The 26,340-nt window shown below is 52.2% G+C and overlaps 8 protein-coding genes across 8 annotated transcripts; 5 read left to right on the top strand and 3 right to left on the bottom strand.

The window, feature by feature from the left end:
- Positions 1-1,052: 1,052 nt before the first annotated feature.
- BDW47DRAFT_100343 (uncharacterized protein) lies at positions 1,053-1,935 on the bottom strand. Its single transcript, XM_024811408.1, has one exon. The coding sequence runs from the start codon at positions 1,829-1,831 to the stop codon at positions 1,637-1,639; it is 195 nt and encodes a 64-aa protein (XP_024675018.1). The 5' UTR covers positions 1,832-1,935; the 3' UTR covers positions 1,053-1,636.
- Positions 1,936-1,969: 34 nt separating this feature from the next.
- BDW47DRAFT_100344 (uncharacterized protein) lies at positions 1,970-2,843 on the top strand. The gene has a single exon (XM_024811409.1). The coding sequence runs from the start codon at positions 1,975-1,977 to the stop codon at positions 2,152-2,154; it is 180 nt and encodes a 59-aa protein (XP_024675019.1). The 5' UTR covers positions 1,970-1,974; the 3' UTR covers positions 2,155-2,843.
- A 955-nt stretch (positions 2,844-3,798) lies between these two features.
- On the top strand, positions 3,799-5,691 carry BDW47DRAFT_100347 (uncharacterized protein). The gene is made up of 2 exons (XM_024811410.1): positions 3,799-4,358; positions 4,464-5,691. The coding sequence occupies exons 1-2, from the start codon at positions 4,130-4,132 to the stop codon at positions 5,180-5,182; spliced, it is 948 nt and encodes a 315-aa protein (XP_024675020.1). The 5' UTR covers positions 3,799-4,129; the 3' UTR covers positions 5,183-5,691.
- An 875-nt stretch (positions 5,692-6,566) lies between these two features.
- Positions 6,567-9,856, top strand: BDW47DRAFT_115603 (putative nuclear serine protease HtrA2/Nma111; the record flags this gene model as incomplete). Its single annotated transcript, XM_024814816.1, has 4 exons — positions 6,567-6,980; positions 7,043-9,343; positions 9,407-9,604; positions 9,680-9,856. 4 exons carry the CDS (start codon positions 6,567-6,569, stop codon positions 9,854-9,856), a joined length of 3,090 nt encoding a protein of 1,029 aa, XP_024675021.1.
- Positions 9,857-11,087: 1,231 nt separating this feature from the next.
- BDW47DRAFT_74413 (uncharacterized protein) lies at positions 11,088-16,943 on the top strand. The gene is made up of 5 exons (XM_024819737.1): positions 11,088-11,215; positions 11,304-12,747; positions 12,811-13,442; positions 13,495-14,163; positions 14,221-16,943. Exons 2-5 carry the CDS (start codon positions 11,315-11,317, stop codon positions 16,593-16,595), a joined length of 5,109 nt encoding a protein of 1,702 aa, XP_024675022.1. The 5' UTR covers positions 11,088-11,215; positions 11,304-11,314; the 3' UTR covers positions 16,596-16,943.
- A 266-nt stretch (positions 16,944-17,209) lies between these two features.
- On the bottom strand, positions 17,210-17,689 carry BDW47DRAFT_123073 (uncharacterized protein; the record flags this gene model as incomplete). Its single annotated transcript, XM_024815984.1, has 1 exon — positions 17,210-17,689. The coding sequence occupies one exon, from the start codon at positions 17,687-17,689 to the stop codon at positions 17,210-17,212; it is 480 nt and encodes a 159-aa protein (XP_024675023.1).
- Positions 17,690-19,478: 1,789 nt separating this feature from the next.
- Positions 19,479-23,920, bottom strand: BDW47DRAFT_100354 (DDB1/RSE1 family protein). The gene is made up of 4 exons (XM_024811411.1): positions 23,441-23,920; positions 21,175-23,248; positions 19,694-20,978; positions 19,479-19,635 (listed from the first exon to the last, which is right to left on the bottom strand). The coding sequence occupies exons 1-4, from the start codon at positions 23,682-23,684 to the stop codon at positions 19,609-19,611; spliced, it is 3,630 nt and encodes a 1,209-aa protein (XP_024675024.1). The 5' UTR covers positions 23,685-23,920; the 3' UTR covers positions 19,479-19,608.
- A 187-nt stretch (positions 23,921-24,107) lies between these two features.
- On the top strand, positions 24,108-26,111 carry BDW47DRAFT_74450 (ubiquitin domain-containing protein DSK2). Its single transcript, XM_024819738.1, has 2 exons — positions 24,108-24,827; positions 24,887-26,111. The coding sequence occupies exons 1-2, from the start codon at positions 24,366-24,368 to the stop codon at positions 25,832-25,834; spliced, it is 1,410 nt and encodes a 469-aa protein (XP_024675025.1). The 5' UTR covers positions 24,108-24,365; the 3' UTR covers positions 25,835-26,111.
- Positions 26,112-26,340: the final 229 nt, after the last annotated feature.

The raw sequence follows: 26,340 nt of genomic DNA on the forward strand, positions 1-26,340 counted from the left end.
TACATGGGCCTAGCCAACCGGATGCAAACAAGCGGCCAAAGCCTCGTAGGCCGGCCAGTGATATTAAATAATGCCAATGTCGATATGGTCCCACTTTTGACCCCACCAGTAGTGCAAGACCCGACAAGTATGGCAGTTTGTTTGGCATCAAATGACGTGGGTGAAACCGCTTTCCCTTGTCCTTTTGCCAGCGCATGCATCGAAGAAGGTCTGGGGCCCTGGATTATTGGTAAAACAATTTGGTTTCAGTACCCTGGAGTCAAGACTAAGGGCCCATTGTCGATATCGGAAAAAGCTTGCGTGAAAGAAGACCGGATGTGACACGACATAGGGCATCAGATGAAAAGAGCGTCTCCCGCTGTCGCTAACCGCGCTAGTTAACTCGACAGATTGGAAGGAGAAAAACTAATCAATAATATTAATTATAGGATTAGTGCTGACCAAATTTCATTCTGCAAAAGCAAAAAGCAAAAAGGGAAAATTGAACAAGAATAAAGATAAAGATTCAAATAAATGAACACAAAAGGTTGACGACTAACTGTGCCAAGTGTTGGCACAGTTAGGCCCGCCACATTCGGAAGATGTTTATTTCGCAGAGTGGGAGTAGAGAGTGGTTTTTTTATTTATTTGATTCTTTTTTTTTTTATGCGATTTCGATCAATCAGGGAAATCACTGCCGTAGACGTTGCTGCCAGCATGATGCATCACGGCCTCGAAGGACGACTATCTCATGCACACCATGTGTTAGTGTCGTACCGAGCCAGGATCTCTGCAGATCGGCGACGAATGACAGTCAGCTGGCCACACAAAACAGGCTGCATTGCAACGCTCCCTGGTGTTAGGGGAGTGTTTCAAAGTTCCTGGGCAGACACCATTGGGCATGGACGTTGAATTCTGGAGATGCGCTGAGGGCGTCGTTCCGACATGACCGCAAACTTCTTATTCGCAGTCTAGCATCCCGCTCAAAACCTCAAGCCCTCTAACTCGCGGTTACCTCGCTCGCTGTAAAAGGTTCCATTAGGACGTACAATAATAGATATTTCCCCTGGCTCTTTTTTTTTTTTTTTCTCTTCCTACTGATCGGGGCGAGTAAGTCGGTGTCTGATGTGTCAGAGCATAGGAAGGAAAATAATCTGACTTGTCATCGTGGCGGAACTTCGTACATTGCGGCGGGTCGGAGACGGGTTCCGGTCGGTAGTTTGATGCGATCGAGCCTACCCATAGGAGTATGGTCGATGTCAGGGCTTCAGGCATATGTACTGTGCATGCACAAGTATACCGTCGAGACAAAACCACCCAGCGCTACTATAATCATGTGGGGTGGAACTGGTGCGGGACCCATACTGGTAGGAGAATCATAGTACTAACTCACAATCCTACTGTCAGCAGGAAACGCAACTGACTTACGGGGTAAGGTCGGTCGAGTTTCCGGGGCAGCGGCTCTGTACTCCAGACTATTGATTGCCGCGGCAGCAGTCGATCACCCGGTGCTTGCGAGTCCAGTCGGCATCCCCGTGTGGATCAATGATGAGGGTCTCCGGTACTTACTCCGTACCTGGTTGAAGATCTTGAAGCCCATCGCAGTCGACATCTTTACCTCACATTCTTGGTGGTACAAATTCCATAGTTCTCGGAATTAAACTGGCCAGACGAGGAAAACTGATTCCACGTCAAAACCTACACGCGAGCTTTGCCAGCTGCCATATCCTCCCCTGTGCCACCTCGGGGCATTCATCGCAGGAGGCTTCGCCAGCTGCCCTTTCGATAGTTCCTGCAGTAAGGGGTGTATCGGACGCCATGGACATGGATCTGGGGTGTAGATAAGCCCCATCGGATGTGGGTCCTCCTGGACACTCTGCTATCGAGTAGGTATGATGGAAGCCTTGTAAGGTCCCCTGGGAGGCGGTGTAAACACAGTGACTGGATGACACCGTCCAAATATAGTAGTACGATTTGGCTATTTCTTTCCGAACTATGTGGCGGACAAGACACGGCCCGGGGCTGCGGCTCCCTGATAGAACACAAAATTTATTAGTGAAAGTGCATATCATCATTGGCAATTATGAAATCCTTCGGAAGATCTCCCGACTACTGACTGCTGTGTACTCCGTAATCTTGGGACCATTGTGGCTAGCTGGATTTATATCAGGATAGGTGCGATCGACGATGATGACCGTCGAAGTGATCGCTGGGATGCTGGGATCATGCCTCTGGCTCATGGGGAACGAGGTGATATATCATTTGGTGCCTAGGTGAGATACACACCGGGGCCGATCGCCAGTACGGAGCACCCCGTACTGTTCAACGTACTCCGTTGAGGACAGTTTCAAGTGACAATTTCTCGACCGCTACCGTCACACGCCCCGCGGGTGTTTTGGATGAGCCTTGATCTCCCATCCGTTGAGTGCTTCACAGTGTCTTCGCATCATCTAGGCAATTCACTACTTCCTTAAGTTATACCTCCCTTTATTCTGTCCACCTCACTCAAGAAGTCAAATCTTTGGCAACGATCAAAACATTTGTGCCCGTGTGCATCGGTATATAGTAGGACTCATTGGGACCGACGACCGAGCTCATGGAGAAAGGAGCAAGAACCTACTTCCGCTGGTTATCTCTAAGTCATGAGTAGCCACAGAGTTAAGTATCCTCAACCGATCCCTGATCTGCTTGGTGGTTGGCATCCCCGACAGCCATCGGTCGAGGTCTTCCACATTCCCCAGAATGGGATGGTAAGAATTGCCAGGTTTTACGCTCCATGTACAAGATTAGTCGAAAGGGAGTGCATTCCAACGGCTTTCACTTGCCTCCAAGAACTCTTAGATGCTGTGAATTGTATTGACAAGATGTTCAAGACATACAATTGACACGTTCTGACGCAAGAGAAAGTTGCATGATGCTGTAGAAGCGCCGTCAGCCGGGCCAAACTCGCCGAGGCTAAGATGAGGCGGACTTCGAGAACACTGACTAATCAGTACAATTATACTGGGAATAGTGTTGGGGTAGAGCGTCGTTTGTATGTCTTTGAAATGAGATAGTGATCTGTAGTCAATATTTATGCTAGTCTAGATCTTTTATTAGACGTTTAATGTAACAATATATAGTTTGTAGAAAGAGGAACCATGAAGATATATAAATTCTATATACTTTTCCATAAGCTGACACCAAATATGAGTCTCCATATCAACAACCATAACGCTATAACTTGAATGTTCAATTAGAATTTTGAGCATCACCATAATCAGGGTTTAACTTCACCATACAATGTATGAGGAATCTTCCAAGCCAACCGGTTATGTGAAGGTATATATACTGCAATGAACGGGTTCCTTTTTCTCCGCAGCCCGTCACATGATTCATATCAACCAAGTGTTGTGCTGGAGACTGCTCGTCTTGGGATAGATTGGCCCTAGACATCGATATCAAGTCTTGTATCTAACTGATACTAAAGCGCATGCAAACCGTAAATTCTTCTACTCCCTTTTATTGTTGAAATGTGTATTTTGAGTGAGTGTAGCTGGTTATAATGTTCAGTGAAATAGCACATATAGACTCGGCACTTATCGTGGTGGCCAATCCCCCCAAGGCTCCCAGGCTTCCCGCCCCGATCAGCAGCAAATCTCTTTCCCATCGACTCACTCTTCTGGGAAGCTACCGTAGGTACTACTCAGTATCATCCACCCTTATCCCTCCTTCTGTCTTGTCTACAACCAATCAATCATGCTTTATCGATGATTCTGTGACTGCTGAGTCTGATTTTCAACCGTTCCAGAGAAATCCCCCCAGTCTAACCGCCCAAAGCCCATCCACCCCGTCACGTCCGTCCGTGCTGCGATCGCAATTCAAGCTAGAGGATCTCTCATTGTTCCCCGTTCTTTCCACGATTCGGTCATTTGGGCTGGAAATTCATTATCGTGTCGATATATTCATTGCCTCTTGGCATACTCTCCGAAGCACCGTCTATATCCTAGATCGTCTCGCTCGCTTTGTCTACATTGATTCGACATTATTCTCGTTCTGGACTGGATTATCGGGCCAACTTCCTCCATCCGCTCATTGGCTGCACCTCGACAATCACCTCCTAACTCATCCCTCACTACCCAGGTGATTACCGCACCGGCCAGGAAGAATAATGGATCCCAACGCGCCTCAGGGTTTCCCAATGCAGACGGGTTACCCTGTTCCTGTCTCCCAGAGTCCCCCGGGCCAACAATTTCCTTACTATCCGAATCCCATCCCCTCCTATCCTCCACAAAAACCTCCCACCCCCTCTCATCCCCAGCAACAACATCCTTTCGGTGCTATGCCTATGCAACCTGGTGGACCCATGATGCCCGCGGGCTTCCCCCAACAACCTTCTGGTATGTTTGTCTCTCTCTTTTCTGTCTTCCCGGTGCATTTTTTCCCTTGGAATGCCCGATTATGGCCTTGATCAACTAATGCCAAGGATGTGTTCTTCGGTCTAGCAGCACCTCCCCCGAACTTCCCAACTCAATTTGCCCACTCAGCAGTGCCTACCACCATGGCTCAGTTCCTCCCACCCCAGGCCACCTCATCTGCCGCCTACCCCCCAAACACAGCCGCCGCCGCGCCGCAGAATATGGCTTCCATGCCTGCCAACAACATGGGTCCCGGGCAACCGCAGAAACCGGCGTCGTCGGCCACCGCCTCGCCGGCACCTCCTCAACCCTCCGCGCAAGCATCCTCGACGGCCGCGCGCGACAAGGCGCGGGTCGCTACACTTTTGGATATTAACTCGATGTTATTACAAGAGGTGCTCAACCTCCAGAGTGCGGGCAAAGCTGGTGTTCCGCAACCTGCTCAGCAAGGGTCGCAGGATGGTCATCCGTCGCCGGCGGCCGATCAGGCGGGCGACGCCACCAAGGGGCAGGGCCAGAAGCCCAGCCAGGAATACATCGACTGCATGCGGCGCTTACAGTACAACCTGGCGTACCTTGCGACCTTTGCCGACCGTTCCAAGAAAACCGGCAGCGCGCCTCCGTCTGCACCCGCTATCATGAGCCCACCGCCACATTTGACGTCGATGAATGAGATCTACCAGCGGCTGGCGGAGCTCTTTCCTCGCGCGGCACCGGGCGCCAGTGGTGCTTCTCAACCGAGCCCCCAGGCGGGTCAGGGGAATGGCCGGCCCAGTCCTTCCCCCGCTACCGATCCCGCTGCCTGAACTCTACCATCTCGCGGATATCGCGATGCCTACCTTTCTCTTCTCTCTTCCTTTCTCTTTTATATTGGAATGCGGCAGTTCAGTTAGAATCTACCCGACTGTGAGGTCTACTGTATAGCTAGACAAAGATCGATCTGAGACCCCCCCAGATAGGCACGTCTGGCCGCAGCGCAGCAGAATTCCCTTACTTTCAACACAAGTTGTACAAAATCGGTTACAAAGTTGGCCACGAATTCGTCGACCTAGCCCCGGATTTATGAGCTACAAAGTTTGATCGATCTGGGGTCCCCAAAGATTCTGGTTTTCCCGACCCAGATACGGTGGTCAGAGGAGGGATCGCGCACGGGTCTCGTCGGGTCTCGTCGGGTCTAGTCCCGACATAACAAGATGCGGGTTGACCGGTGGCGTCGTCGTGGGGAGCAAATATTTTTTAAACTCCAGCTGCGGGGATGGTGGGGAATGTACAGTAGACGTTGGCTAGATATATTGGCAACTTGAGCATTAGAATTTCCCTGTGATTAATCTGCCCCCAGTATGGATCGCCAGTGTGGTTCCTGTGACGCGCGCAGCAGACCCCCTCTTACCCCCGCACACAAACAAGCTGTGCCACTCTGTATATCCGCTCGGTGGGAGACATCCGTTTAACCGAATGCTTTTCAAAAACGAAAATCAGTTCCCCAACATATGTCGTAGGCTCTCAAAATATCCCATGGGATGGTCAGAAGATGCGCCGACCCGCAGCGGATGACTTAAGATATGCGATCTGCCGAGCGGAAAGAGAGCGATGGGCCAATCAGGGCCTGCCATTCCCCTCTCCGCCCTTTCAACTCTCGCTCATTTCCGCCTCGTCCTCGATCGCAGCCTGAGGAAGCTGTTTGTCTCTTGGTTTTCTTTTTCTTGTCCACATCCTGGTCACCCTCATTTTCCTATCCATTCACCTGTCTCTCTTCTCCAACCCCCTCCCACTCCTCCCCCCCTCTCTTCTGCAACTCTCAATTTCTTGGGGGTCTCGTGAATGTCTTGTGCTTGGCTCCCTACCTGCAGAAGGAGCTTGTCTGTCGCTACTACAGTTACCTCTAGTCATACTAGCGCGAGCTCAGTTGCAGCCGCGCCATCAGCGCCCTATATCACTTCCTCAAGCGCCCCTTTTGATTCTTCTAGACTTTCGTTAAATTCCCCCTGGTCGCCTGTCTATTCGTATCTTTCGCCCCGGTCGTCGGCTCGTCTCTCGCGTCCCCGATCCCTCGATTGGCCTCGAATCCTCTCCCGCCGACCCCACGCCGTCGCGCTTACCACGAAGCTCCCCCATCAAACGTCGGCGCGGTCATTGTGCTCCTTCGCCCGCTCTCCCCGGAGACCCCGTACCTGTTCGGTCATCAGGAGAATGGATATGAATGGCGACGCGAGTGCGAAACGCAAGCGCAGCTCCATTGGTCCCGCCGCGGACCGCGCGCCCAAGCAGCTGAAACCCGAGGGTTCATCCTTGACCCCCGGTGACACCACCCCGGCCAATGGCACCGTGTACGATATCGAAGATGAGGAGGATCCCGGTCGGTTGTCGGCTATCGGACCCGCGCAAGCGGATTCGCCGGAATGGCAAGCCACGATCGAGCAGGTCGTGAAGAGCGTGGTGTCGATTCATTTCTGTCAGACCTGCTCGTTTGATACCGATCTGTCGATGAGTAGCCAGGCTACGGGCTTTGTGGTTGATGCGGAGCGTGGTTATATCCTGACGAATCGACATGTTGTGTGTCCTGGTCCGTTCTGGGGTTATTGTATCTTTGATAACCATGAGGAGGTAAGTACGCAGGGTTGTGGACGCTAGATATGTCAGACGCTAACGGGTTGGTGCTTCTTCAGTGCGATGTCCGTCCGGTTTATCGTGATCCTGTTCACGACTTTGGTCTTTTGAAATTCGACCCGAAAGCGATTCGGTATATGAAGCTGGCGGAGTTGAAGCTGCAGCCGGATGGCGCGCGCGTGGGTTCGGAGATCCGCGTCGTCGGTAACGATGCGGGTGAGAAGCTGAGTATCTTGTCTGGTGTCATCAGTCGGCTGGACCGCAACGCGCCGGAGTATGGTGAAGGGTACAGCGACTTCAATACCAATTACATCCAGGCTGCTGCCGCAGCCAGCGGCGGTAGTTCAGGAAGTCCGGTGGTGAACATCGCGGGGAATGCGATCGCCCTGCAGGCCGGCGGTCGTGCCGACGGCGCTGCCACGGATTACTTCCTGCCGTTAGATCGCCCCCGTCGGGCGCTGGAATGCATCCGCCGGGGAGAACCGGTCACGCGCGGAACCATCCAGACGCAGTGGATCCTCAAGCCCTTCGATGAGTGCCGGCGATTGGGCCTGACTCCCGAGTGGGAGGCCACTGTCCGCAAGGCGGCGCCTGCGGAGACCAGCATGCTTGTGGCCGAGATCATTCTCCCCGAAGGTCCGGCCGACGGGCAGCTTGAGGAGGGAGATGTGCTGCTGCAGGTCAATGGAGAGCTCCTCACCCAGTTCATCCGACTCGATGACATCCTGGACACCAGCGTGGGGAAGCCCGTCCGCCTGCTCGTGCAGAGAGGCGGTCAGAATGTGGAGCTGGAATGCCAGGTGGGCGATCTCCACGCGATCACGCCGGATCGGTTCGTCTCGGTGGCCGGCGGCACATTCCACAACCTGTCCTATCAGCAAGCGCGACTCTATGCGATCGCCACCCGCGGCGTCTATGTCTGCGAGGCGGCGGGTTCCTTCAAGCTGGAGAATACGCTCTCCGGATGGATCATCGATGCTGTAGATAAACGACCGACGCGCAACCTGGACGAGTTCGTGGAGGTGATGAAAACCATCCCTGATCGATCGCGGGTGGTCATCTCGTATCGACACATCCGCGATCTGCACACCCGCGGCACCAGTATCGTCTACATCGACCGTCACTGGCACCCCAAGATGCGACTGGCCGTCCGCAACGACACGTCCGGTCTCTGGGACTTTTCCGATCTGTCCGATCCCATCCCGGCGCTCCCGCCTGTTCCGCGTAAGGCGGATTTCATCCAGCTTGACGGCGTGAAGCATTCGGCTGCGGCCGAAATTGTGCGCAGCTTTGTGCGCGTGTCGTGTACCATGCCCTTGAAGCTGGACGGGTACCCGCAGGCCAAGAAGACCGGGTTTGGCCTTGTGATCGATGCGGAGAAGGGTCTGGTGGTCGTCTCGCGGGCGATTGTTCCCTACGACCTGTGTGACATCAACATCACCGTGGCAGATTCCGTCATCGTTAGCGCCAAGGTGGTGTTCCTGCACCCGCTCCAAAACTACAGCATCGTCCAGTACGATCCCAGTCTGGTCGAGGCGCCGGTGCAAAGCGCCCGTCTCAGCACGGAATACATCAAGCAGGGACAAGACACCATCTTCGTCGGCTTCAACCAGAACCTCCGCATCGTGGTGGCCAAGACGGCGGTGACAGACATCACAACCGTCTCTATCCCGGCCAACGCCTCGGCGCCCCGCTACCGCGCGATCAACCTCGACGCTATCACCGTCGATACTGGTCTAAGCGGACAATGCTCCAACGGCGTCTTGCTCGGTGAGGACGGTGTGGTCCAGGCCCTGTGGCTGAACTACCTGGGAGAGCGTACGCCCAGCTCTCACAAGGACGTGGAGTACCACCTGGGCTTCGCGACACCATCCCTGCTACCTCTCACCTCGAAGATCCAAAACGGAACCATCCCGCAACTGCGCATCTTGAACATGGAAAGCTACGTCGTCCAGATGAGCCAGGCCCGCATCATGGGCGTGTCAGAAGAGTGGATCCAGCGAGTCACGGAATCTAACCCCTCGCGGCACCAGCTCTTCATGATCCGCAAGGTCGACTGCCCGCCTCCTGGCTTTGCCTCAGCGGCAGACTCTCTGCAGGAGGGTGACGTTATTCTGACGCTGGACGGCCAGCTCATCACGCGCGTCTCGGAGCTGGACATAATGTACGATAAGGAGTCCCTCGAAGCCCTGATTGTGCGAAATGGCCAGGAAATGCGTGTGCAGGTGCCTACCGTTCCCACTCAGGATCTGGAAACCGACCGTGCGGTCGTGTTCTGCGGTGCTGTCTTGCAGAAACCTCACCATGCTGTCCGGCAGCAGATTTCGAAACTGCATAGTGAGGTGTATGTCAGTGCACGGGTATGTATCTTCCCTCCCCTCCTTTTATCTACAGATTCGGAAGAAATTGTTAACCCTTCACAGAGCCGCGGCTCCCCCTCATACCAATACGGCCTCTCCCCCACCAACTTCATCACAGCCGTCAACGGCGTCCCAACACCCAACCTCGACCTCTTCGTTCGCGAGGTCAGCAAAATCCCCGACAACACCTATTTCCGCATCCGCGCCGTGACATTCGACAACGTGCCCTGGGTAGTGACCATGAAAAAGAACGACCATTACGTATGTCCCGCAATATCTACTCCCCCATATATCGCACCATCGAACATACACTAATCTAATTTTACAACAAAATAGTTCCCCATGTCCGAATACCTCAAGGACGCATCCCACCCATCAGGGTGGAAAACCATCTCGCACGACAAGAGCAAGTACAAGGATGGTATTGCGCCTGATGTGGCGAACCTCAACCCGGATGCTATGGATGAGGGGTTTGAGGAGGGGGCGAGTGATGTTGAGCCGGATGATTGCTAGATCGACCTTTATGTAGAAATGGGAGTGGGGAATGTATTTATCTCTCTCGTTTAACTGTTTTTTTCTTGCATAACATACATGTATGTATACCAGGTTTGGATCATGCGCTAGTGGTGGTTGGTTTGGTGTACATGGGATGAATGGATTGGACTGCTGTGGTTAGATTTGTGCTTTGGGAGAGAGAATATCAAACCCCTGACCTCTGATAAGTTTTCATGTATATCTATCTTTGGCTTGTGAGTTCAAGGGCCTTTCGCCTTTCTACGTGATTGGGTTTTTTGTAGGCTGTCTGTGTGCTGAGTACACCTGGTTATCCATTTTGGATAAATTGAGATCAAAGGAGCCTTGCTACACTACACTGCGAATATAGGTAGCAGAGAGACATGGGTCTCGTATCTGCACAGCCGCACCATGTGACGACTGAACTAACTGTTCTCCAGCCTCGTTCCTTTCCTCATCTACCTAAACCTACTTAACCCCGCGCGACATCTAAGAATTTATTTCAGTCTCTGGAAACACCTCGATTGATTGACTATCTTGTGCAATCTTAAGAGGACCGTGAGGGGTGTGTTTTTTCGTGCTAAAACATGGGAGATTCTCCACAATCGACACGACCTGTCTCCCCTTCACGATTCACATCATTTGGCGCCATTCCACCCCCAGCCCAGGATAGCAGTACCGACATCGATGATGGGGGAGGCCCTCCAAACTCAGAAAGGAAACCTGTCTGCCCTCTACCGTGGGCGGCTGCCTCCTTTCCAAACCAGAATAGCAGTACCAACAGCAACGATGGAAGAGACCCTTCAGGATGGGTCCCTTGCGCATCTTCACAATGGGCGGCTGCCTCCTCTTCAGCCGGGATTGAATCTACCGACAGCAGTGATGGGACTGACGCAGTCGCTCAGAATCCAGGGGAGGGTTTGCCGCGATTAATTGATGTTTTTACATCACCGAAATTCGGCTCTAGTTCACATCGGTCGTCCTTGCGTGCCCTTCCACATGATTATCCTAACGGAGATGATGACATTCCTCCTCAAAAGAAACATAGAGGCTATCGTCTATCAGACGATTATCTAAAGTACAGGGCACAACTGCAGCAGGACACCGGCAAAGATGAGGAGTCAATCTGGTCGGATGAGGTTAAAGACGCACATCACCGAGGTGGGAAAGCCGCATTCATTGCCAGGCTCAAGCTCTGACGTCTACTAGCACTTGAGGCAGACTGTCCGGGGATATCACACGAGCGAAATGAGATTATTGAAGAGTACATTTTCAACGCCACTGAAAAAAAGAAGACAGCGAAGCAGGTCTCACCCCATCTGCGAGATTTAAATTCGATTTCAAAGGGCGATCCTAACTGTAAGATGCTCTTCGTTTTAGTCGCTAGTCCTATTGATTAGTACTAGTACTGGTGGAAGTCAACGTGTTGACTGATTGTTATCTCCAGGGTTCACACCTATGCTAAAGCCTCCAGCAGACCGGCCAAACAGAGACATCACTGATTCACATAATTTATCTACTTTAGACGTTGATAACTCTTGGGTCCCGGTGAACAGGTTGGGACGGTTATGCTCTAACATGGTAAAGGGCCTCAACTTTGAGATGATGGTGACGGCTCCTCATCGGCGCTCTCGCATCAATGGAACTCACACCATCACTCGGACGCTACACTACCAAAACCACCAATTACCATCTCTCACATCCTTGGGCAACGTTAAAAGGTGGCAGCCTTTGTTTCCGTTTCTCAAATCAGCACTGGAAGATTCGAAAAAAGCTTTGACCCCTGAAGTGCTCCTAATCGAGTCTGACCTGGCGTTGACGAATGTTCTTTCTCCTTCCATATCAAGCTCAAATATTGAGCTAAAGTTGGACCTTAATTTTCCTGTTTCTGGAGAAAGATTAACATGTCGCACGATTTTCTACCAAAATGGATATAAAACATTCGAGACCAAGAATAGCCTACCACAGCAACTATCCACGGAAGTGAAGCTGCCGTTTGAATCGACATGGTGGGCCAAGTACATTGCAGGAGTCGCAGGAAGAAATCAGAAGTTATATTTGTCCGGGGCTCAGCATGCTCTCGGTGAGGTCTTAATTGACAATCTGTCGGCCGCGCAAGAAATCCGGGCTACTCCTGATTCTCATCGGTATACAAGCACTAGCTCTGTAGGCGACGCAGACAACAACGGTGTAATCGCAATCTTACTCTGGAGGTTTAAACAGATCCAATCCGAGGAGCCTGGAACTACAACATGGCGGAAAGTGTACTGCCTATCAGAGGGGTCCAAAATTAAAGTATTGGAACATCTTCCCTCAATCCAAGGTTTTGAAATACCGGATTATTGTCCTATACCAATGCTCATACATGGTCCTCAATGGGGACTATCACCCAGCGCACCCAGAAGCCACTTGACACACATAGCTGAGCCAGACTTAAACGAGAGTGGGATCTTCCGGCATCCAACCTCATATGAGACGGTCACTGATTCTGGGTATGCCTCAACGAGCGCTAATCGAACGGAGTTCAAGCCAGAGCACAACTCAGAATCAAGATGCTTCTCGCACGAAAAATGCTCCACCAGTCTGATAGATGCACCAGCTCTCGCTCTATCAGATGGTACGGCAATCCTGTGCAATATGGACGAGAGGGACGACGTTGAAAGCATCTACTCCGATACCTCCAGCGCCTCGAATGTGACAAAGGGCTATATTGACGAGCTCGCCAATGACCTCGTCCATGTCGTCGAACCGTACAAAGAAAATGGCGATGTGCTTCGGCCTGTCTTCGAGGCTCTTCCTGAGCTTCTAAGGGCATTTGCTTTAACCCTAGGTCACCCATCGTCTGATCGAGTGCAAAGGGACATGATGGTGTTTATCCACAGGCATCGAATGTAAGTTGACTCAAGGCATTGGCTTGTTTAACATGATGATTCGCTCATAACATTTGCTATCAGAAAAATAGCTGCCATTATCGAGGATCGAATCTCCGAAATGGACCCAGATAGCAGAGAGCGACAAGTACAAGATAACATGACACTGGACGATAAAATGCATTTTTGGCAGCAAAAAGACGAGCCCTTCGAGCATCTGCTCTCCCCTGACCTACAAGACGAAACTGAACAAGATAACGATGATATAGTACCGATCATCCAAGAAGAGGAGGATAATTTGCCTGGGCTTGCGATCTATCGCAATATCATTCACAACAGCCCTACATATACCTGTCTCCTGGATAACATCCGGCGCCAGTGTATGTTCGCACCCGCAGAACCTGACATCATCGGTAAAATTCGGAGGTCAATCCTAAGTTCTCTACCAACATCACCTCGAATCAGTCGACAAAAGCCGGCAGAGATATTCGATGTCAGTTTCAGGATTTCTTGGGATCCTAGAGGTTTCCTTATTGAACAGGAGTACATGGAAAGCCTCGAGGAGGCGATTGAAAAAGTCATCACCCTAACAGGGTCCACCGAGTCTGTACAAGCATTGACTTGCGGCGATTACATGCGACAAACCTGGCCATCAACAGGGAAGGATGTTTTAAAACTATTGAAGGTCCTGGTATCAGGAGAGACCCGAGGATCTAGTAAGTTCGACGGCCCAACTGCAACTATTTCGATGCTTATTATCTAATGTAGCTGTCCTGCCTGGTGACACCCGGCTTTGCTTTTCGCGCCATCCCTCAAGAAGCCAAAGTACATCTTTCGATATATGGGTAGATGCTCGAGGCATCGCTCCTGTCATTGCGGAGATCGGGGAACAGCTAGCATGGCTGGCATCTGCCTTGCGCTCCTCCCGGTCTCAGGGCAAAATAGCCTACAGCAGGCCATTTGTTGGCGGCATGCAACTCGGACATGTGACGTACGAAGGTACGCCCAGGGTAGCATATACTTGTGAGATTGATGTCGAGGTACGCGAGGGAGTAGTCGGTACTGAATCTGTGAACGGGGAATGCTGGCTCAATCTTTTTGCAATGCCACTTGTTGTAGAAGGCTTTCCAATACGACGGAGGCCAGAGCAACACTCTGAAGGACTCGAGATCCCACTTACCATGATGGCCACGCTGGCAGGAGCGCATAGGGTTAACCATTTTGAAGAGAAGACGGTCCTGAAGGGCTTCTCGACTATGCTGATCCCTACGAAACGCAGTCTCGATACAGTCACTTGGCACCTTGTGTATGATAAGGACGAGAGCCGCATTTCATATCTCGAAACCGAACGGTTCGCAAAGCTTGACATTACGTTCCAGCAACTAGAAGCATCACGACATATCGTGGGATGGTGTCCTGAAATGCTTTTCTACGCAGGTATAATCACCCTCTCTGGCCATTGGCTCGAAATCAGAGACTGATTTGTTTGTCTAGGAGAATCCGATGCAAGCTACGACATCAAAAACTCAGGTCTCCCACGTCCCTCAGAACCCAGCAGCATCCTGAACAGCGCGTCATTATCCGCTGGACACAAAGTTATCGGCGGCCCTGTCTTTAACATGGGCCGTAAAGATATCCGGTTGCGCAGAAACCCCTACATAAAGAAGATCAAATGGATTTCGCAACGGTACGTGACATTTTGGGATGTAGGAGAGAAGCGAGGATGGCTCGTCAACGGGGCTAGCGCCCTGCTGCATCTTGTTCGCGCATCCATCGCCCAGGACCAGCACGATAGCAGATTTAGCTCGCTGTGTCTGTTCAATGATTACGAGTTCCAAGAAGCCTCGCGGGCATATCAGCCAAACTCTGCTCTAGAGGTTCTTTTGAATCCAACCAATTTCAAGGTGAAGGTTTATCCTGAGGATGACGAGCATATATACTTCAAGGACCGCGTTGAGGATTTTTATGATGTTTTGGAAAGAATGATTGATTACCAAACGAAAGCTGTCGGTGATTGTGGAAAGGTCTGTCAACAACCGAGGTCTTTTCTAGATGGCTGGGACTTTACCGATATCATGATGGAGCGCGACCCTGTCTATCCGCGACAAACTATTCTGAGCCATGAAGGCCGGTCTTGGGTAGATCTGACTCGTGCTATCCATGCAGTAACCTTATTTGGCAGAGGTTTTGGCGAGGTTATCCGTCCCATGCACACCTACTGTCCGCTCTGGGCGACGCTTCCACATGGAATGTCGTATCTCGTTGCCAGCGTCGCTGATCTGAAGACCATAATGGAAGCTTACGGGAATCCGTATTCAACGCCGACAAGGCTCACCCATGAGATACTCTGCTGCGCCGATGAGGCATTAAGCCAATGTCTATGCCAGAGCGATGAAGATGAACACTTGGACATTACCCAAGTGCTCCTTCCGTCAACCATGTACCACGAATTTTCTTCAAAAAGCCATATGTGTCTGAAAGGAAACGGTGCCGTCGTATTCGGTCACAACAGCAACAACCAATGGTTCTGGGGAGACGTGGGACACCCATCGAGGGCCCCGAGTAAGGACAAAAAGTCACTTCTGAGAAGGGAATTGAACGAATCCTCTTCAGACGATAGCGGAATTGGAAGGAGTGTCAGTTTATCAATCCCGGGGCGAAGTGAAAACATGGGGCAATTGGACCCCAGTCAATCAGTTGAAGGATATGACGACTACGAGGAAATGCAAGAAACCGAAAATAGCCGACATGCATCTGAAATCCTAGTCCTCTCCAAAAGCAAGCCGCTATCAGCGAGAGACTTTCAAGTGGCTATTGTGTGTGCTCTTTCCACTGAGCTGATGGCTGTACGCTCGCTGTTCGACAGTACATACGAGAAGCTCCCCATCGCCGATGCGGACCCGAATTACTACGCATTGGGTTGCATGGCAGGACATAACATCGTTGCGGTCTGCTTACCACGCGGTACATATGGCACGAACCCAGCTGCGAACGTCACATCGAACATGCGACGGAGTTTCCCCGCGCTGCACTTCTGCCTTTTGGTAGGCATCGGGGCTGGCGTGCCCTCCCGGGAAAATGACATCCGTCTAGGTGATGTCGTGGTTAGCACACCCAGTGGAAGGTATTCGGGTGTTCTACCATACGACATGCTTAAGACCCTAGAGTGTGGAGCGTCACAACTCAACGGGTACCTATGTCCTCCTCCAGGGAATCTGATGTGTGCAATCAGTGAGCTCGAGTCCGACCCAACACAGTCTCCCACTCCGCTAGCCGCAGACCTCGATCAAATCGTCCAGCTCAAAGGTCAATACACGTATCCTGGAGCCACACACGACCGCCTATTCATGTCCCACTACTCCCACGCGAGCAGCCACAACAACTGTGATCAGTGCAATCCAGCATACGAAATCCAGAGGCCTCCTCGACTGTCCACGCATCCCGAGATCCACTACGGGCTGATCGCATCCGGCAACCAGGTAATGAGATCTGCCGAAACACGAGACCAGCTCAGTAAAGAACACAACGTACTCTGCTTCGAGATGGAAGGAGCAGGGATCATGAACAACTTCCCATGCCTGGTGATCCGCGGAATCTGTGACTATGCAGACTCACACAAGAACAAGCAATGGCAAAGATACGCAGCAGCAACAGCTGCCGCGTATGCCAAGTTGCTCCTGTCGCGGGTGAGAACGCCAGAAGTTGATTCCGCGGTTGAAGTGCGTGGGAGTGGGAGTGGGAGTCCGTGCTATCCTTCTAGAAAAAGGCCACCATCTCCTGAAGTCACTTTCGCTCAGGATCAACGACCCGCCAAACGGACGGACCGGCCCGGGCATTCCAATCTTGATTTGATCCTTAACAGTGAATAGGTTTGATTGAGCAGTGTGAAGTTCATCAGCGCCATTTCGATGCAATGACAGGCGTGAGACGACGCGCATGACAGGTTTCCGGTTCCTGCTAGAAACGCTGATTTGAGACGGTTTGATATGGCAGAGGGCGCAGAATATAGGGGTGGCCAGGCGGACCTCGCGAGCTCACCAGGCGGTATTTGCCAGTAATTATCATGTAGAGTGGCAGGATGGTCCCCGGAACCCGGCCCCGGACCGCCCAACCCGGAGTGGATAAGGGTCGGGGGGTTGGGGGCCAGGACCCGCCGGAGACCCCAGATTAGCCATCCTAGGCCGGTATACACAATTGGATTACCCCGTATTTTCTTATGTTTGTTCTTTATATAAAGTTTATACACGTTCCTAGCATAAGCTACTTGGAGCTATGAAAAGATCGCAAAAGGAAAGAACAAAAACACGAAGAGTATGTGGAAGAACACACACTGCAAGTCAGCTGGTATTTCACACATTAAGATCCACAACCTTCTGAGCATCCACAAAATCCGACAGTACATATATTTCTCCCTACACGGTAGTCCTTCACGCTGTGATCTCCTTGCAGCGAGACAGCCTCATTCTCAACCTCAAATATCCTCTCAGTCCTTGTTAACGTCGCACTTCCCGTCATCACCACATTTGATATCATCAACATAGTTCGCACACTCCACTTGCTTTCCACCAAATGCCGCGTTTATGGCGCTGCTAATATCATCATTGCCACAGGACGTATCTGTTGAGAAGCCTGCGTTCATCGTCTTGCCATCACTGGAATACTTGCACTCCCAGCCTGACTCTGAGCAGCCGCGGTCATGGAAATTGTCGAGGAACCCAGTACCGCACTGGCCATCGGTGAAATCTTTGGCATCGTTGATGACAATATTCCACCACTTCTCCGAAGGATATTCTCTATAAATACACTGCTCGTCAAGGCTCAATTCCGGGTCTGTCGGGTCGATGAATCTGTCTTTGCTGCTGGAACGAGCTCCCAACGCTCTGGGGTTCGGCTGGGCTGCGGGAGATGCTGCTGCAAATGCAATAGCAAGGCTGATAAGACTGATCTGCTTGGAGAAGTGCATGGTTGGGGATTTTGACTAAATCCAAAGATAAAAAGTTGTTGTGTGAATGTTTGTAAGGAATGATTGGAATGGCAAGAAGTATGTAGGGAGGCTTTCTTGTCTCTTCTGATGTTGATTCTTTATACTTGGAAATATGCTCGCCTTTTATCTTTGGGAGACTGACTTCAACTAAAATTGCGTGTTCCCTTGTCACCCTCATTCTGAATATCGACAAAAAACGGCTCATGGCAGTGCTCTGGGAAGTATTCTGGCCAACATGGAGTAGGGGACGATCTTTCCATCCACTCATTAGTCGATACTTCCATGCCACGGCCCCCAAAGCCGCAGTTTTCTGATTGGGTCTGTCACCTTCATGCTAAATATTGACCGCGAGATTTAGCAATGGCAGTGCTTTGGGAAATATGGACCAGGGGAAGATCTGATGACCCACTCAAAGCTTGTACCCCACAGCCCTCAGAGCCGCAGTACTGTGATTGGGTCTGTCAGCTTTATACTGAATATCACCTGCGAAACTTAGCATTGGCAGCGTTCTGGGCAACATAGTTTAGGGGGAAATACTCCCCCGATGTTCAGGGCTGTATACTGAGGACTTACCAAGAATAGAATATGGTATATCCATATCCCAGCTCCGGTCCATGGCCAAGGACAGCCTTGTCAACTTTGTGTCCACTCTTGCTCTCAAATTCCGAAACGCGTCGGTCAATCAGTTAGTTATCAGCCCTTGACTGACGTTGCCCCTGAGCTGTTCTCCATACATAACTATGTATAGGACGTGGGATATCAGCCACGCCAAAGCCCAACCAAACACAAATTCAGAAACTTGGTGCAGCGGCTGAGAAAAGATCATCGCGAGGCAATGTTGGTTAGAGAGAATAATGACAATTATCATTTGCAAATCTGCCTCACGATCTATCAATACGAGGCTTTCTTCTCTGTTCAGTGCTCAGCAACAGTCAGTATCAATCGAGGAAACTAGATTTCCAAGCCAACGCAAAAATCACAAACACAACAATCCTCTGCAAATCAATCTGTCCTGTATTTCATCAAAGAATCCAGATACTCCGTAACAGCCTCGGCTGTTTCTCTCTTGGCAGTTGGAGCTCCCAGATATATAATCCAAGCTGTTAAACAACCTTTATTGAGTACTATAATCAATTTACAGAAAACATAAAGAGTCGAAACAGTTTTAGGTGGAAAAAATCATGCAAGTCAGCTGACGTTGGCCGATTGCATGCCTCTCAACCAAAAATAAGATTCTCACTACATATCTAACAAACTTGATAGAGTACTTTAGCTTGGATTGCCCAGCAGGGATAAGATCTTACGGAGCTTGAACATTGAAAAGTAGATAGACTAGTTTTTTTCAGACATAAGACAGGCAGTCATAGGCTCTTCAATTGATAATTCAAGCCCGTCGCGGGCGTGACGCACTAGCTAAAGCTCTACAAGTATATATTGATTGTCTCGACTATAAATTACGGTTCATGTCCGTGGTAAAATTCAGACAAGACCGTACTCAAAGATCGTCGAAAGGGGAAAATGATTTCCCTTCTTCTTGTCTCGTACAAAAGCAACGTGCTGAGAGCAGTGTGCTGATGCATCCAGCTCAAGACCGTTCGAGGGAGGAAACGAATGGCCGAGCGAGGCAAGAGACGGTTTTTTAGAACTGGTATGTTATGCATATACCATGGACTGTGGCTATTTGACACCTCTTGTGTGGAGAGGTAGGCAGGTAGGTAGCCACTTACCAGGAAGGAAGGGAAGGAAGAAAGCAGGAAACTCCGTGAGACCCGGAATCTTAGCTGTACATATGGGAATCTCTAATCAATTATCGGGTATCTAGCAACCCCGTACAGTAGGCAAACAAATAGGTAGGAGTGAAAGCAAATGCCTCATTTGACGCCGAAATCCGTCCAAGATCAGTACGCCACTCTCGTTCGCATGTCCTATGGCTGTGGTCAGTGACTGGTTGACTTGGTTCTGTTAGAGTAATGGTAGACTTACCGAAATCTTCCGTTCAATCTCACGGACTGAACGGTCGAGATCCCCTGCGATCATCATCTTCATGTCATTAGGCAATAAGAAATACGTTTCACACAGATCCCCGTCAATCACCCCCTTGACTGGGGCATAGTAGCTCCGGTAGATGAGGTGGTCCCGTCCCGCGATCGGGGGATTCTGGGCCGCTAGATTCATCTCCAGATTTTGGAAGAAGTCGACGTCTTCGCGGCTGACGAATGGGACGAGCATGCCCACTGTGCCGTGGAAGCCCGTCCACACCAAGATATCTCGTCCACCCGCAACAAGTTGAGTCTTGTGCAGGGAGGTTGGGATGTCCTGCGTGTAAACATGGGCCATCAATTCCACGCGGTTGGGCGTACCGTGAAGGTAGCCGCGTTCGTGGATGAGGTGCGCACCCGACCCTTCCTCGTCTGCCTCCTCTGAGATCTTCTTGGGGCAGCGTACAAGCCATATGTTGCCGAACTTGTCGCCCCCAGCAACCGTCTCGTAGTCGACCATGGCCGTCGAGGTCGCCCAGCGAGAAACAGAGTCATCCACAAACGGAATCAACACGTTCTCTTGATATTTGTACACAACGTAGGTGACACTCTCGCGGACATCGCTGACGACAATCCGGCTGCCTTGGGTCTGCAGGCCGACGATGGTATTCGGGACCACCGGGGCTTGACATTTTCGAAGGAGCTGCTTCATTCCCAGATCGTAGACCCGAAGGATTGGGCCAAGACCAGCGACCAAGCGGCCCTGGAATGGAAGAAGAGCAAGGGGAGGATGTTCCACCTTGGTCTTGTGAATAAACTCCAGTTCTCGCCCATCTTCTTGGAATCGGTAGATGTGGATAAACCCTCCCCCGGACGAAGGCGGGCTGACCGTCATGTCTTTCGCCGTTCCCACCACCAGGAACGTTTCATCATCCTGGCTGGTGAACGGGACGGTGGCAACGCTGACCGCGGCCTCGTTGTCTTCCAGCTCAATGCTCCCAATCACCGCCTTGGCATCGACCGGATCCACTATTTGGATACAAGAGGCCCAGTGGCCAGTCGCCCGAGGATATCCAAACTCGTCGGGCGGAAGCTCAGTATCATCGTCGCCCCGCGCCTTGGAATCCTCGAGTAACCGAGCCCTCGTACTTTCGGAAAGGACGTTGTTGTCAGACTCGATGACATAGAACAAGGGCTGCTCCGGATGCTTGACGAGACGACGGGGAGTATGAGAAAGCGGGATGGACTGCTGAAGCATATTGTTGTCCAATTTCTCGATGGAGAAGATGCTGGTGACGTGAGTTAGCACAACGTCATGCCGAAGCGTTCATGCCAATATAGCAATTGAGATGGGGAAATGGTCTCAGTAGGAACAATTGGAGTATAACTTTAAAAGTTTTTCATCCACATAGATATTCGGATTCAATTTCTCATCATATGACCAGGGGAGGAGGAAGAAAGGGAAAAGGAATGAATTCAACATACCGAAGATTTTGGCCTTGGATACCAACCATGCCTTCTACGCATTGTTCACTGGAGAAGTTCCAGCCCCATTCAAGTGGCACATAGTCCAAGGGTGTAAGGGTAAATCCCTTAGTTTGGATGTCCGAGTAGCCCAACCACGGACGGGAGCTCAAAGCCAGCACGGCAGTTTGCCCTTTGACCGACACCTGGAAAAGGTTGACGGCCTTGGACCCCAGAAACCGCGTGCGGGTATCCGAAAGCTCACCAGTGACCTCGTCCAAGACCGTTCGCAGGTAAACACCCGAATGAAGGCCAATGTGCAAGTAGAGTGTGGATCCTCCGGAGCTGGAGTCAGACATCGACATGATGTTCAGCGCAGACGGCGCAGCAGTCAGAGCTTGGACCGACTTATTCTCCAGGGTCGAGTCTGGGTCCAGACTTAGAACACGGACCGTCGAATCGTCGCAGCCGACGGCAAGGAAGGCGCTGCGCATACGACCCTCGGGCACCTCACCCAGACTGAGGCACGTCACGGTGCCCGACATCTGTCGCCGCTCGTCGTACTCGGCCAGCGATCCGTCGGCATCCATCTCGAAATAGACGATCTCGCCCGAGCTTAACGCCACTGCCACCTGGCGTTCGTTGGTCGCCGCCGCCACGATCGAACGGTGTTGCGGAGCCGGCCACTCGTTGACACGGCGATCGACGAGGATATGCCGGATGCCACGGGGGTGAATCTGGATCAGCGAATCCTCGCCCAGCTGCTGGACAGCGAGCGTGGGCGCGGACGAGAGGAACCCGGTATCGGTCACTTCCTCGACAGTCTCGCCAATGCTCAAGACCAAGGTCCCGTTGGCGAACGAAAGGATGATATAGGCATCGTACTCATCTTCGCGGGTCAACTTGGTCGTCCACACAGCAGAAGGCACACTGGGAAGTTCCGACTCGACGATCTCGGAGACTTCCAAGCCATGTTTCAGGGTCCTAAAGCTGCTGCGAGCCCCAGTTCCGGAGACCGTGTAGATTTGCGGCGCGTCGTCCTCGGTCAGGTTGGCAACCTTGCTGTCAATCAACGGGTTCAAGGAGTTGATCGTGTCCACCAAGTTGAGGTTCTCGGCCCCTCGCGCATGGAAGTAGACCGGTTCGTAGGGGACTGACGGATCGGCAGAGAAGTTGTCACTCGAATACTCCGTCTCCTCGTCATCGTCGCCCAGCTTCTCGAACTGGTAGAAATGGTGGTTGCCGGCCTCGCTGGCCACGTAGAGGAACCCGCTCTTGAGGATCAACAGATTCGACGCCACGGGCACCGTATCGAAATATTTGATCTTCAGTCGGCTGACCTCGCCCGTCAGCTGCCGTTTGCTGTCTTCGACCATCTCAATGGTGACCTTGAAGAGGTCACCGTCCTCGGTCTGGAGCAGGAAAAAGAAAGCGCCTCTCATCTTGTGCATCACGCCCGCGATGATACAGCGCTTTCGCTCGGGGTTCTCCGTCGCACCACGGCGCCGAGGGATGGGCACTCGGAACGCGTCCTGGTTGGAGTGGCGGTACGTGATGTTGTCCTCGGCACACACCAAAACACCACTGGGGCCGTCCGCGCCCCCGGGGACCTGGAAGAGCAAAGTGGCCGTGCGGTCCACCGGGTCGGCCCACTTGCGAACGACGTGGTTCAAACCCAGGTCGAGCTCGTAGTAGACCAACAGCTTCTCCGCCTCTTCATACGCCTGGCCCGTAGGGTCCTGGTCGCATTCGGAGTAGTCCACCTCGAGGGCTGCGAAGATGGGGTTCTCATACCCCACGTCCAGCGAGATCACGGTGAAGACCAGGGTCTGGGGCTTATGGGCCTCCAGCGGAGAAGAAATCGTCAGCTCGGCCTGCGAGTTCCGATTGAGGACATAGACGAGTTTGTTCTTCTCCACCGAGGCGATCAAGCACGCCCGGCCCTTAGGGTCCACCGCCAGATACTGCCCCGGAACGACCCGGCGTACCCCCGACTTTCCAAATGTCTCCAAATGGATGCGGTTGAAACGATTCTGGGAGGGAACGTATTCAATGACGGTGATCCGTCCCGAGTCAGAGCCGATGATGATATAATCTAAAGGCAATCATTTTCAGCACAGTGTTCACAGACCGGCACCCTGCATCCACATCGCTGACTGGGGCAGGTCCGAGTCGGCAGATGAGGATCGTGCTGCCCGGGAAGCTTGAAGAATCACTAAAATGATCTTGGAAAAAGGACAGAGTTTTTCCCCACAATGGGGGAAGGGAAGGGAAACACGGTACATACCTTTATTACTGCCAGCCAAGCGAAAAGCGGCTAAGCTACGGATGATCCCGAAAGCATCTTGGGAGAAGATCGGGGTCACCTTGCCCTGTGTGGGATCCGGGCGGTGGATGGTGAGCTTGGAGCCCGACGCGGTGACGATCTGCTGCTCCTTGGTACCCGCGAACTGACCCAGAATCGCCTGATTGATCGCAGTGGGTGGCTGGATCGTCAGGGAGTACATGAACATCGTCGAAGTAGTCGCCATGATGAATGAGGAGGCCTGACCAGCCTACAGCTAGGTTGGCTTGGTCGGTGTGAGGGGGGGAAAGAAAGTAAGACCCGATGATGTTTACGTGCAATTGCAGTACAGTATGACTAAAATGAAACTACTCCCATTGCTGCAGGTCGGAGGGGAGAGAAAGAGGACTCTCGAAGGGAGGGTCCCCGTTGGGAAGAGTGAGGGGGGAAGAAAGAAAGAGAGAGAGAGGATGTGAGGAGAAAAGAACGAGGTTGGAAGAAAAGGTGAAAATTCCGGTGCGAAAGAAGAGGTGGGAGCTTCCTTGTTTGGGCTGTTTGTCCAATATCACGTGAGTGTCAAATCACACTGCCTGAGGCACGGCTGGCCTGAGGCAAAGCCACCATGGGGTTCTGTCCGTTTCCTCCGACAATCCGCCTCATCATTCCTCCCAACTCCAATCTTCCTCGACTCTTCCATCCTCCCATCACTTAAATTCTCACTCTGATTTATATCGCTGGACTGCTTTGATCCATCTACTGTACATTTCGTGGTTGTATCCCCACTTCTCTCCCCCTTTCGCGCCTGATCTTTCTCTTTCTCCCCTCCCTCCACACGTGTGACGTGATATCACTCCTACACCCACCGAGAGTGTTGCCGGCCTAGAACTCCCTTTCTCCCTCCCCCCACCACCTCCTTCATCTAGCCATCATGGCTGACGATACCGCCCCCGCGGATCAGTCCCCTATCACTTTCAATGTCAAGGCGTCCAACGATGCCAAATATACGTTGACCTTGCCTCTCTCCACGTCCGTGTCGGATTTGAAGGAGCTGCTCTCCGCCTCGGACTATGCAGATACTCCCGCGGAGCGACAACGTCTGATTTATTCGGGTCGCGTCCTCAAGGATAATGAAACCCTAAACACGTACAAGATCAAGGATGGACATACCATTCACCTAGTGAAAAGCGCCGCCAGCAATCCAACCCAGAGTGCTTCACAGCGCACGGCAAACCCCACGCCTGCGGGGCCCGCGGCCAACCCTGCGGCGAGTGGCGTCCCCACCAACCTTGCCGCCGGTACGGGCAACAACCCGCTGGCCGGTTTGACCGGCGCACGATATGCGGGATTTGCACAGCTTCCGGGCGCGGGCATGTTCGGTCCTGATGGCGGGGTAGGTTTCTCAATAAACTTTTCTTTCTTTGAACTCACAAGCTGATTTCTCTTCCGTAGATGGGACCGCCTCCTGACTCGGAGACCATGCTCAACATGCTCGAAAACCCTCAGTTCCAATCCACCATCAACGAAGCCCTGCAGAACCCGGACATGATCGATATGATGATTCAACAGAACCCCTTGCTGCGCGATATGGGCCCGGGCGTGCGACAGATGATGCAGAGCCCAGACTTCCGTCGGATGCTGACGGACCCCAGCTCCCTCCGTCAAGTGATGCAGATGCAACGGGCCATGGGGGGTGGCGGTATGATGGGCGGTATGGGCGGCGGTGGTGGTGCCAGTGCATTCCCTGCCCCCGGGGTCACCAACACCACGCCGGAGGAGAACCGCGCTGGGCAGGAGGGTGCGACCGGCAACAATAATACCCCCTCGCCGCTCGCTGGCCTCCCCCCGTTCAACCCCTTTATGCCACAGGGCATGGGTGCAGGCAATCCGTTTGCTGCCCTCTTCGGTGGTAATCCGGCCAACAACACCGCCTCCCCGAGCAACCCCCAAGATCCAGCCCAGCCGGCAACCGGGGACAACCCCACCGAGCAGAACCCGAACCCACAGGGCACGAATCCTCTAGCTGGTCTGCTGAACCCGGCCATGTTTGGCAACGGGCAAGGCGGTGCGGGAGGCGTCAACCCCTTCAACCCGCAGACCAACCCCTTCCTGCGAGACCCGGCGTTGATGGCGCAGATGATGCAGGCCATGAATGGTAACGCAGGAGGGGAGGGGGGCGCCGGGGGGGCGAACCCGCTCGCCGCTCTCTTGGGGGGTGGTGGCGGCGGCTTCGGGGCCACGCCCCCCGACAACCGGCCCCCGGAGGAGCGATATGCGGAGCAGCTGCGGCAGTTGAATGACATGGGATTCTTTGAATTTGAGAGGAACATCGAGGCACTCCGTCGAGCTGGTGGCAGTGTGCAGGGGGCGGTGGAATACCTGCTTAGCCATCCATCGTAATTCCGTTCTGACAGGCCGCGCTTAGCTCGGAAAACGGGGTGTCTTTGCTGGTGTTTCATTCATGACTACTTATTACCCTTTGCATTGCTTTCTTCTCTTCTCCTTTTCTCCCTCTTTTTTCTTCTTCCATTTCATCTCTTTATCAGTTATTTATCTTCTCCATCTTCCCCTCTTTGATGTCAAATAATGGGATGGTCTTTATTCGCCAATGTCGTATGACTCAGTCGATCAATATTTCTCTGCACAGTTGGTCCGCAAATTGATGGCCGTAGATATGACAGAATGACCTCTAGAGTGCGTATACTATTCTAGTCCACGACAGTGCTCCTTATCCAAGGACCGGTCTCGTTATATACACCGTATATGATCTTTGATAAATGTCCGCTGTTTGCGATCACCATGATCTTCCTCAGGAATGGACACTAAACCCAATCGGTCAACGGCTTCGCATGGAACCTTCGCCGGGGCTTCTATTTCCGTCCTCCCCTCCCTTCCCTTGACTATAC

This window comes from Aspergillus candidus (genome assembly GCF_002847045.1).
Source record: "Aspergillus candidus strain CBS 102.13 unplaced genomic scaffold BDW47scaffold_6, whole genome shotgun sequence".
Lineage (NCBI taxonomy): Eukaryota > Fungi > Ascomycota > Eurotiomycetes > Eurotiales > Aspergillaceae > Aspergillus > Aspergillus candidus.

What these genes read in the sequence shown, in the direction of transcription:
- BDW47DRAFT_100343 (XM_024811408.1), bottom strand. Translation starts at nt 1,831, where the DNA reads ATGGGGCTTATCTACACCCCAGATCCATGTCCATGGCGTCCGATACAC.
- BDW47DRAFT_100344 (XM_024811409.1), top strand. Translation starts at nt 1,975, where the DNA reads ATGTGGCGGACAAGACACGGCCCGGGGCTGCGGCTCCCTGATAGAACA.
- BDW47DRAFT_100347 (XM_024811410.1), top strand. Translation starts at nt 4,130, where the DNA reads ATGGATCCCAACGCGCCTCAGGGTTTCCCAATGCAGACGGGTTACCCT. An exon ending in CTTCCCCCAACAACCTTCTG is followed by an intron (nt 4,359 to 4,463) that starts GTATGTTTGTCT and finishes TCTTCGGTCTAG; the next exon opens with CAGCACCTCCCCCGAACTTC.
- BDW47DRAFT_74413 (XM_024819737.1), top strand. Translation starts at nt 11,315, where the DNA reads ATGCTAAAGCCTCCAGCAGACCGGCCAAACAGAGACATCACTGATTCA. An exon ending in TTTATCCACAGGCATCGAAT is followed by an intron (nt 12,748 to 12,810) that starts GTAAGTTGACTC and finishes ATTTGCTATCAG; the next exon opens with AAAAATAGCTGCCATTATCG. An exon ending in AGGAGAGACCCGAGGATCTA is followed by an intron (nt 13,443 to 13,494) that starts GTAAGTTCGACG and finishes TATCTAATGTAG; the next exon opens with CTGTCCTGCCTGGTGACACC.
- BDW47DRAFT_100354 (XM_024811411.1), bottom strand. Translation starts at nt 23,684, where the DNA reads ATGGCGACTACTTCGACGATGTTCATGTACTCCCTGACGATCCAGCCA. An exon ending in ATCCAAGGCCAAAATCTTCG is followed by an intron (nt 20,979 to 21,174) that starts GTATGTTGAATT and finishes TCACGTCACCAG; the next exon opens with CATCTTCTCCATCGAGAAAT. An exon ending in AGATTGAACGGAAGATTTCG is followed by an intron (nt 19,636 to 19,693) that starts GTAAGTCTACCA and finishes CCACAGCCATAG; the next exon opens with GACATGCGAACGAGAGTGGC.
- BDW47DRAFT_74450 (XM_024819738.1), top strand. Translation starts at nt 24,366, where the DNA reads ATGGCTGACGATACCGCCCCCGCGGATCAGTCCCCTATCACTTTCAAT. An exon ending in TGTTCGGTCCTGATGGCGGG is followed by an intron (nt 24,828 to 24,886) that starts GTAGGTTTCTCA and finishes TCTCTTCCGTAG; the next exon opens with ATGGGACCGCCTCCTGACTC.